Raw genomic sequence first — 11,418 nt, 5'->3', positions numbered from 1 at the left:
TCATCACCTTCCTATACAGCTTCCTGTGTTAGCAGCATGGCTGGGAACGGGGCTATTTTCATTAATCTCAAACGTCAGGAAAGAGTTTTCACCTATGGGCACTTTGAAAAAGGAGGGGGCATCAAAAAGGTGCTTGTGTGCGTTCACAGATACGCAGGCGGTGTCCCAGCCATCCTGTCACGGGGAGTCTTTGGTAAGGCGTGTGGTGTCTCACTGGTCTGGCATGGTTTAGGTGAAGAGGGCAAGTCCCTGGAGCCCTCACCCCTGTTCCTGCCTTGGGCTCTGCCTGGGCCCTGTGCTGAGACCATCTGACCACAGCCTTCTCTCCCGTTGCGCTTCTCTCTGCCTCAGCATTGCCTTGCAGGTTTTGGTCTCTTTTGCTAGGGAGATAATATTATGTACATGGAAACAGATAACGCCTTTGTCAGGTACAGATCTGTGTGTCCTCTGAGGTTTTCCTTGCTTTATTTTTATTCTTTCTCTTTCATGTTCATTCATTCATTCATTCATTCACGAATGTAAACTGCTTAAAGGCTATTTTTTCCTAATATTTATGATTATATGTCTTAATGCATAGTTTTAAAAAACACTTATTCAAAAAAACACTTATTTTTAATTTAAAAATACTAATGGAAGCCTTGTTAAAAATGTTGCTAGGATAACAAGCTCATCTGGACACAGCCCCAAAGAAAGCAGGGTGCAGAATCACTCAATCCACAGAGTGGGTGTCTGGGTATTTCCCATCTTCAGCACCCCCAGACACTCTGAGTGTGGGAGTATTTCCACATCTCCCTAGTAAGTTGATTATTTCAAAGCTTCCACACATCCCTTCCCAAATATAACAATAGCCAATGACAGTTTGCTACCTGGCAAGTGCTTTTTCTGAACATTTCTGCATAGGAATGTGGTACAAGTTTCTCTTGAAGACATAGTTTCTTCCAAAACTGAGGAAGAGTGGCTTGTCATAATCTTCCCTCTTGTGTGTCTGAATTTCTGTGCACAAGACCCAGGGGTCTTGGAGCAAGAGACGTGGCTCAGTGAATAAGGTGCCTGGGCTCAGAGCCCCGCCACCCATGTCAACCCCAGATGGCATGCCCCTCCCCTATAACCCCAGAACCTGGGGAAGTCCGGGGAGCTTCAGGCTGGGCGAGAGACTGTCTGAAAACCAAGGGAGACCTCAATGTCGACATCTGGCCTCCAGATGCATCTATGCCAATGAATTTAAGGCTGTCTTCAATATCATGACATCGCAGTAGGGTACACTTGTAGAAGGGACAACTGGCCATGGTCTCTCATCAGTCCTCCATGAAAAAAAATGTGATTTTATAAAAAGTGGTCATGAACAGGATCTTGGTAGGTTGTCAGGGCTTGGGCTCTGCTCCCGGGAGAGGAATGGAGTCTCCAACTGCACGTAATTTCCTCTTTTTCATCATTATGGGGACTGTAGAAAGAAGGCTGAGGGAAAAGCTAGCCCCAGTAAGGTTTCTTGCTTCAATGACAATCTTCTCGTCTGATAGCCAACCCTGGATGCGTGCACCACATTCAGCTTAGCTTAGCCATCCCTGGACCTTCACTGGGCAGAGCAGCTGTCATGGATCGCCAGGACAGTGAAGGGACCCACCTGCCCACTTGCACAGATCTCAGCTGCCTCCAGGAACAGCTGGTTCCTTAGGATATTTAGCCACACCATATTTTATCAAACCTAGGATCTTATAATATATACCATCATTTTGTATTCTACCAAGAAAGAAAAGCAGTGCCGTCAGTTCACCCATGGAACGCCATCAATTTTAAAATGTGCCCTGATTTTTGCAGATATTAAAATGTGACAAATGTGTCTCTTAGAATCAACAGGGAAATAATTTTTTCTCCTTTCCATTTCATACCACTTGATTATTAATTCTCTTTCAAGACCTAGTGACAGAGGGTGGGGACATAGAGCTGGAGGCCTACCTGCTATTCTAACCTGATTCATTACATTGCCCCCAGGCTTTCTCCAACCCCTGGCTCTGTCAAATGAAACATCCATCAATGCCCATGACTCAGCCTAACAACTGAAGAAGCAAAGAGCCAAGGAGACTGTCTAAATCAAACTTGGCTGGGGCCGGATTTGAACTCAGAAATTCTGACAGCAGTTTCGCCCAGCAAATCATTGTAATGGCATCATTGCATACTGAGATACAGCCTCTCCAATAAGGGCTTTAGTGGAGATAAAGGAGAATCATGATGTCTGTGTTATATAATCTACACTTGAGGGGACATGGTAAGAAATAGCATTGTTCAAAACATATGGAATGCCCAAGCCAAAGGTGGTGCACGCATTCATTCAGTGCCTGTTGTAGGAGAGCTGTGTGTGTGTGTGTGTGTGTGTGTGTGTGTGAAGTGGGGGTGAGGAGGATGCCTCAAGTTATTCTCAAGGTCAGCACTGCTGATCTTACAGCCAACTTTATCTTAGGTCACCTGAAGCTGTCCATGAGACCTCACTTCCTTCTTTGCTAATACGTCTTTGATTACACTGAATTTGCCTCTGTAAGTGCCATTAGACATTTCTGGAAGATGACGGGTAAGGACATACATTCATCTACACATACACGTATATATCTATATGAACTTTGAAAACTCAATGATTTCTAGAAATTGGAGCATAGACATCTAAGTCACATGGCAGCATGGGACTGCCTGCCCATCCCATTCATGAGTTACTGACTTTCCACTGACCACAGAGGAATAGCATAGCAGGAAGAAAACATATCATGGGAATAGGGAAAAAAAACTGTGCTTAAAACTGTCATGCTGGAACAGAGAATTTGAATGGACTTCTCTAGTTCTATAGACACACTCTGAAATGCCTCTTCTCTTACACTCTCTGCTCTAGTTGTAGACAGTGGAAGCTGAGGAGATCACTCAAGTGCTTACCCACAAAGAATGAGGAGCCTCGTCAGGATCCCTAGCACCGAGTAACAAGCCAGGCCTGCGGCCCCAGCATTGGGGATTAAGAGGATCCCTGGGGCATGCTGACCAGCTAGTACAGCTGAATGGGTGAGCTCTAGGTTTAGTGGGACTCTGTCTCAAAAAGTAAGGAGGAAGCCAGGCATGCCTACCAGTACTAGGGAGGCAGAGGCAGGTGATCACTGTGTTTGAGGATAGCCTGATCTACAAAGCAAGTTCCAAGACAACCAGAGCTATGTAGAGAAACCCATTCTCAGAACTAACCAACTAAATAAATAAATAATCAGATGATGGAGATCAACTTAAGAGGACAACAGACATCAACTTCTGACCTCTACATACATTCTTGAACACACACACACACACACATACACACACAGCACCATCACTATCACCACCACCACCACCACCAGGTACACAGATGCATAAAAAAATAAAAACAGTTTTAAAAGAATTTGACAATTGAAAAAAAGAAACAATTGGTTTTATAATAAACATTGAAATACTGGAAAATTCAGAAAGGAATAAAACAATACAAATCTTTAATATAAAGCAATATTAATATATAATAGCTTTTAAAGTGCTTATAGTGTAGATGGCTGGGAGCCATCAAGTAGTAGCTGGGATTCAAACTGGCATCCGCAGTCCGTGTCCTTATCCGCTGAGCTGCAGCTCCAGGACTTATTTGGGGAAAATAGTGAGCCTATAAGCTTTTTTTCCTGGTATCATGTATCAAACTGAAAGGAGTGAACTGGCCTGACTCCATGACAAGCTATAAACCAACAGTTCGGGAGGCCCGGCCTGAGTGTCTACTTCCCAGAATTGGGCAAGTCAGTCACTGGAAAAAACTGCAGGCTTAAGCCCAGAGGTCAAGAGGTACCCTTCCCCAGCTTGTGAAAGGACAGCAAACCAAGCTTGTGGTCAAGAGACAAGAGCTACCCCTACTTGGCATGAAGAAAGAATAGTTTAAATCCTAGCATCATCCAGACTGACCCCAGAGATAGAACCCACCAATAATCAGATCACCTACCCCTCCCCTAATGTTCTTCTTTGGGGACTTAAAACTAAGTCTGTGAATTCAGTTGGGGTCCTTCCATCCCGATAGAATTGGGTCCCTGCATGCAGAAATAAGTGTTCTTTATTTTTATATACTAATTGAGTCTGGAGTATCATTCAGGGCCTTTACATGGTAAGCAAGCATGCTCCCACTGAACGATGTCCCCAGGGCCTTTACATGGTAAGCAAGTGTGCTCCCATTGAGCTATGTCCCCAGCTCTTGCTTATTTTAGAACAGGATCTCTCTGTGTGATACTGACTGGCCTCGAAGTTGTTTGGTAGTCTAGGCTGGCTTCAACCCCGTAATTGTTCTTCATTGGCTTCCCAAGTGATACAGGCAGACACCACCATTGCCATACAGATCCTAGCATTCTTAATTAAATGCATAATTTTACGACCGTGAAGAAGAAATAAAGATATCTTAATTTACATGACAAATAACAGGGTAGGGAAAATATACCTTCTAAATTACTGTAAGTGAAAGGAGCAATGTGTACAGCAAAAGACATAAACTAATCACTGGGATGGAAAAAACTAAACAAACAAACCACCAACAAAACCAAACTGCAGCCCCAGCTATCTCAGACACATCTGAAAATATACAGCCATATGATAGAAACGGGACTGGATTTGTTTTAAAATTTACAAAAAGAAGCAGTCTTGTTCCATAATTAAAGTAAAAGACAGACTTGGGTTTGGTTTTTTTAAACAAAGGAAAACCAGGCAGACTAAAATGAAATTGCAATCAAAGACTTAGATTAAAAGGAGAGGTGAATGGAGCAGAGAAGAGAGCAGAGGTAGAAGTGTTACCAAGGGAAGTTCAAAGCCAGACCATCCCAGAGAGCAAGGAACAAAGGGGCCCTTTGATAGTAAAACAAGATGAAATCTATGAACTCAGAACAATGGCACTGAGCATTTATGGACTGATTAACATAACATCAAAATTGATGTAACAAAACCTATTTTACACATAAGAAAAAAGAGACTGAAACATAATTATAATATAGCACTAAACACTGTTATCATGTATTCAAGAGCAAACTGATAAAAAAAATAAAGGATGTATCTGGCCATTTAAATAGCACAATTAACAAAATTTAATTAGAAAATAACAGCATTTTACATACTAGATTTTTTTCCAGTTCCACTGATGGCTTTTCAAATCTTTAAGGAAATAGCACACAATATTGATAAGGATTTTTTTTTAATGTAAGGTATCTCTAAAAGAGCTCATTTATTCATAATATACTAAAAAAATTCTGAAAGTAACTGTAGGGTCCCAAAGAGTGAAACTCTGATAAACTTTCTAGTGTTAGACTTTTCAAGATGGTAGCCCCCAATCTCATACAGCTATTTGCATTAAAGCAATGACCTTAAGTTCCTCAGGTTTCTCACATTCAAGTGCCCAATAGCCTGTAAGCAAATGGCTATCACATGAACAACACAGATGCCTCTACACATTTCACCACAGAAAGCTTTCTTGGACACCGAATATTACTTTCATATTGCTTTCATAAACCAGAATTCATGAATACACCGAGGCAAACACCACATAAGAAAACAGACATAAAAGACCATTTAGTGTAGATCCAGCCTAATACAATGGACTGGTATATTGGGTGGTATAACAAATGAGGATTACATAATTAGTATTTAATATATTAGCTCATGTCTTAGTTATGGTTTTACTGCTGTAAATGGACACCATGACCAATGAAAGTTGTATAAAAGACAACATTTAATTGGGTCTAGCTTACAGATTCAGAGGTTCAGTCCATTGTCATCAAGGCAGAAGCATGGCAGCATCCAGGCAGGCCTGGTGCAGGAGGAGTTGAGGGTTCTACAAGCCAGGAACAGACTGGGCATGCTCAGGCATCTAGGAGGACAATCTCCAAGGCCATCCCCACAGTGACACACTTCTTCCAACAAAGCCACACCTTCTAATAGTGCCGCTCCCTGGGACAAGCATATACAAACCTTTATGAAAAGCATAGGAGGAAACTCATATTTTAGACTAGAAAAAACAAGAGTGTGAATCAGTGGTCTGATTAAAAATGTAAAAACTAGGAAGTATGTAAAAATAGTAAATGTAGGGGCTGGAGAGATGGCTCAATGGTTAACAACACTGGCTGCTCTCCCAGAGAACCTGGGCAGAGCCCGGTTCCTAGCACCACATGGTAGCTCACAACCATCTGTAACTACAGTTCCAGGGGATCTGAACTCTTCCAGTCTCTACAGGTTTTGCATGCACATCAGGCACAGACACACATGCAGGCAAATATTCACATATTTTTTTTAAAGTAAGCCTATTCACTGTATTTTCAAATACCAAAGTCAGTAATGATAAAATAATTATGTTAATAATATACTTGATGCTAATGAAGGTGTGGTGAGAAGACCACTCAAACTACTGAAGGCAAAAAATATCTTAAAATTCTGACAAAATCATTCCAGAATGGTTCTTCCAGATTCCACTGAAGTGACTCCCAAACACGGCTGCATACTGGACTCACCCTGGAGACTTAACCAATGAGATACCTGAGCCTCCATCCCCAGACACCTTTATTTAATGGGCATTGGTGCTTTTCACATTACAGAAAATCTGATACACAGACCAAACTGAAGCACCACTCTGCTAGAGGAACAGCATTAGGAACAGAGACAGCCCACTGGAGCAAAGGGGGTGGAAAATAAAGGCATCTGTAGCCTGGATAATGTCTACGGCTTTACCAGGTAGCAGGATCACTAGCCAGCAATCCATCCATTTGGTGGGACCTAGTCTAGGAAAGGTGCCTACATGAGTGTCAAGGCAGAGGACAGCTGAAACGGACCCCAGATCGGGGAGCACTTGGGTTATGATGCATTTTTATGAAGAGAACTGAAGTCACCTTAGAAGGGGGGCTGGTAGAATCGACCTAGAATGGCTGAAAGGATGGGGCTATGGGCACAGTGTCTGGCAAATGGGGTCTATTCAAGATTGAGTTCTTGCGGGATCCAGATGACACCTCGTTATGTTTCCAACAGCTGTGGCTTTCTGGAAAAGCTAGAAAGGGAGAAAGCTCGGGGTGGACTGCAGTTGTTGGAAATGGACCGGGGATAAGGTAAGTTTCCTGCACTTTAGGGTTTCAGCTGTGGCCTGAGGTCATCCTCCTTACCCCATGTTATCATCAGACAAGCTGGAAGCCTAACCCCCAGTGCAGAAGTGCTGGGGGTGGGGGTAGAGCCAACTGAGCCATGATGAGACGGAGAAGTTCTGCCTTCACGAATAGATTGATGCTGTCAGACAGGAAGTACTCTCTCCCTTTGGCCTGGATGAAAATGGTTGGAATATCATCTAAAGTCATCAAGTTTTGCAATAGCAAGAAGTCCGGTGCTGAGGAACACAGTGCTGATGTGAAGGCCTTGAGAAGCCGCAGCAGGCAGCTGGGGTTATTGTGTCGTTTTTCTCAAGGCATCTGTGAATGGTCCTTCTGTTCAAGGCAGGCAGGCAAGTAAGGGAGAGCCCAGCAGCTGCCAAGTTGCCAATTATGAAGTATAAACGCCCCTCCCCCAAGCAATATCTTTGATTAAGTGCAGGAAGGTAAACATCAGAAGGAGTGCTTATAATGTGAATGTATGGATCTTATCATTAGCACTGACAGTGATTTTTTTTTTTCCTTAAACGATGTCTAACAACTTTTTGGCATCCCAGGAAGAGGTAGGTCCCCTAGTGTATCTCAATATCATGCTGGATAGAATGAGGAGGAGGAGCTATTACTCCTTCCCGCTTGGCGGGTCCTAGCACTGTGGAGAAATGGCAATGGTGAAAGGCTGGCTTTCCACATGACTTCTTAGGCCTCTGATCGCAGCCATGGGCTAGTAATTTGATGGGCTATCAAATAATGATAGAAGCTTAGTATGCAGGACCCAGTAGAAAGGTCCTTGGGAGAATACTCTTGAAGACTATGTCTGGTCCTTTCTTTTTGCTTGCTGGGGACCTTGAGGTGAACAGCTCCCCCTTTACCCCAAGCTCCTGAGGCCTTGGGATTCTGTCTTGCCTCAGGCCACAAACAGTGGAGCCAGATAACCACCATATGAAATGGAAACCTAAACAAAGGCTTCCTCCTCTAGACTGTTTATCTCATACTTTGTCCCAGTGAGAGACAGATGACTAACGCAGACTTTAATCTGGTCCAGTTCAGGAGTAAGGAAAGAACCGGTGCAATAGTGGATCATGTTGTAGCTGAGTCTCTGTTATGGAGAAGGTTATTGGCAGGGCTAACGTGTTAAGATGGGGTTGTCATTAGATAATAAAAAAATAGTCAGCAAGAACTGCAGTATTGTGCAGAGGGTCTTGGTCCCACTGGTTGTCGATGCAAGAAGAGGTTACTTACCAACCCAAAAGGATGTGTTTCAACATTTTCACAAGGAGGATAGCCTTACGGGTGCATATTAACTGAATATCAGCTTTAAGTACTCAATAGCACTTCCTGTAAACTCCATGGGGTAAGATCACAAGGACAATAAGGAAAGTTGTTGTAAAATATTTCTAATAACAAGTATATAATTAGTCTGGAAAGGGTGAAAAGGAAATATGATTTTTTTTATTCCTTAGTGGTACTAAAGAGCTCCCCCAAATTATATAAATTTGCTTTGAGAGATGCAGTTGATATCATGTTGGTCACAAGTTAAATGGTGCTCTACCATGTTTTCATAATTAGAATAAAACAATATTTTGGGTGAATCAATATAGTCCTGGAAATCTGAACCATACAATCCTAGTTAGATAAAGCCAAAGAACATGTTCTGCATAAAATGAAAAAAAAATATGTAGGGAGGTTTTAGTATCTGAGATCTCAGAATAGAAATCCACTGGGAAAATCAGTTGTGGGAAGAGAAAAAACTCAAATGACATTTTTCAAAGCTAAGAATAACTAACATGGAAAACAAAAAATCAATAAAAGATGCTCTTCAGAGAATCACAATGCAAACTGATCAAGAGAGTTAGAATCTTTCTTTGGTCAGGAGTTGTGTGCGTGAGAAACAGCTGAGATCCGCAGCCACAGATGGAAGGACTGGACTCTGGGAGAACGAGGGTTTCCCTTTTGGTGTTTAGATCAGATGTCAACAGCGCCGGTCTGTTTGCCAAGATCTGAGATTGCGGTGCTGGTCTATCTGCGGCCGTGTGGGATTGGAGGAAGGGTGGGTTTGGTGTTGGAACCCGGGTAAGTTATTGCAATTGCAGACAGTCTTTTGTGCTGGGCGACCTTTTCCTGCATAGATGATGCTACACGAAGAGCTGGAAAACACCAAGAGAGAAAAGAGATGCACATGCAGTTAGTCCCTTGGTGCACAAGGGAAGTAAGTTTACAATTCCTGCACCACAAACGATCAGCGATAGATAGCACCCTCAGATGAGGCAGAGGCCAGCGTCACATGCACATGGTTGGACAGGATGGACTTGTGTACACTGGCCCGGTGACCATAAGTTTTTTGAGCAGGAGAAGGCGATACCGGGGGCTAAGGTAGGGCATCATGTATGTGAAGCAATGGATCTACCACAGTTGGTTTTGTGTTCCACAGTTGTTGGTTTTTTTTTTTTTAATTCTTTTGTGATTTATTTTGAACTATTTCCTGCTGACAAAACCAGGGAGAGAGGAGAGCCATTCTGGACCCTCTGGTATCCCTGCCAGACTCCAAGGGATAGTTTCAATCCAGTGATTGCACACATGGCTCTGGTTAAACTAAATGTATCACAAAACAAAACCAAAATCATGGATTTGGGGTAGGGATAGGTAGGGAGACAGAGTTGAGAGGGAGATGAGAGGCCGGGCAGCCTGTCTTTGCTTCCTGTAGATAACACTACACAGTGCCCTCATGGCCAAGGCAAACTATAACCTCTAGCCTCTTTTGAGATCCTCTGGTTGCTCTCACGAGCAGGGGTTCACTCAGGGCCTTCGCTATCTGTTCCCAGGCAGAACATTTCCTGGGCCTGTAAATGGTTCCTTTCTTCCCATCTTCCAAGTTCTGGAGAATTCTGCCAACTTAAGCATCCTGTGTCAGTGACTCAGAAATGCCCCTCTCTATCCTGACTTTGGGGCCTGCAGTCCTTCAGTCTCTCCACAATGCTCAAGGGTTTCACTCAGTGTTGCTCATGAACCTAGCCACACAGTGCTGGGGGGGCGTGCAATGGCCGTTCTATCTCTACAAAGAGATGCACATTCACATGTATGTAAAGGAGCAAGAAAGAGAGTGAGCGGGAGGCATTGGGCCAGATCCTTCAACACAAAACTCGTCAGAATTCCCACCACAGGAAGAGACTCGGCAGCAATCTGAATCCCTCCACTGCCCTTCACTTTCATTGGATGGAGTTACCACAGGTTGGTCCAGAGAACGTGTGTCCCAGCCCAGACTCTGGTAACAAGCACTGTGGCTTCTATTTTAAGTAGCTAAGTGGCCAAGGGAACTTCCAACCACTCTGAATTTTGTTTCTTGCCTATAACAGTGGGCCCACAAAGGTTCACAGGGAGCTTCTGATTTAAATCGGTCATTTAATTTCTAATCACTGAGAAGGATAGCAACAGTTGGAAGCATAATCGTGGTAGTATGCATAGACCTTACATAGAACAACGCATACCTTTCAAGGCCCCATCGACTTCATCACTTCCTGCTGATCCTGGGCGTGACGAAACTCCGCCCTCTGGAAGCTGAAAGGGAAGTTCTTTGGACCATGGACAAGTGTGAAATAAAGTAGAATATCTAGTAGAAATATTAGAATCCTTGCTGTGGAAAAAATGAAAATGGTTTTGAGATCCAAATTCAGGTCCCCATGCCTGGGTGACAAGCACTTTACCCCCAAGCCACCTCCCTAGCTCCCTCTAAATAAAATTATAAGTGACCGGTTGTATGCAGCTTTTGTACTGCCTTCTGACATATTAGAACATTGGGACCTTGAGATGTTAAACGCCAGCCATCAAACGATGCGTCAATCATGGACGCTGGTTGCAGATTACAGGGACAGATCTGGCTCGTGTTGATATTAAGGAGGATGATGTTGAAAAGCTACTGGATGCCTTCAGAATCAGTAGAAACCAAGAGAACTTCCTTAAATACTGCACAGGGGGGGCCAGGAGAGATGGCTCAGTGTTTAGGAGTACTGATTTTCTCTTCCAGAGGTCCTGACCTCAATTTCCAGCAACCACATGGCGGCTCACAACCATCTGAAATGCAATCCAATGCCCTCTTCTGGTGTGTCCACATTAAAATAAATGTTAAAAAATAAATCTTAAAAAAAAAAATTCGGACAGGGACAAAAAGGTAAGCCAGGAGTCAAGGTCACAGCTGAGTCACAGCACAGCGAAACTGGAGGCCTATCTCCCTCTGCTCCACCAGAAAGGATGCCTGCAGGACTGTCGGGTTCTTGTTTTATCTGCT

At 43.4% G+C, this 11,418-nt stretch overlaps 1 protein-coding gene across 1 annotated transcript in view; it reads right to left on the bottom strand.

The window, feature by feature from the left end:
* Positions 1 to 9,155: 9,155 nt before the first annotated feature.
* The window catches only part of Lrguk (leucine rich repeats and guanylate kinase domain containing), a 102,196-nt gene continuing 99,933 nt past the window's right edge, over positions 9,156 to 11,418 (bottom strand). The window contains exons 19-20 of the mRNA XM_052172464.1: positions 10,622 to 10,767; positions 9,156 to 9,283 (exon numbers count right to left, since the gene is read on the bottom strand). Coding sequence (XP_052028424.1) covers positions 9,156 to 9,283; positions 10,622 to 10,767 — 274 coding nt within the window. The remainder of the gene's footprint in view (positions 9,284 to 10,621; positions 10,768 to 11,418) is intronic.

The sequence above is a fragment of the Apodemus sylvaticus genome, chromosome 2 (assembly GCF_947179515.1).
Source record: "Apodemus sylvaticus chromosome 2, mApoSyl1.1, whole genome shotgun sequence".
In the NCBI taxonomy this organism is placed as follows: Eukaryota; Metazoa; Chordata; class Mammalia; order Rodentia; family Muridae; genus Apodemus; species Apodemus sylvaticus.
The sequence above is the reverse complement of the archived record's forward strand: the minus strand, read 5'-3'. Positions and strand labels throughout refer to the sequence as shown.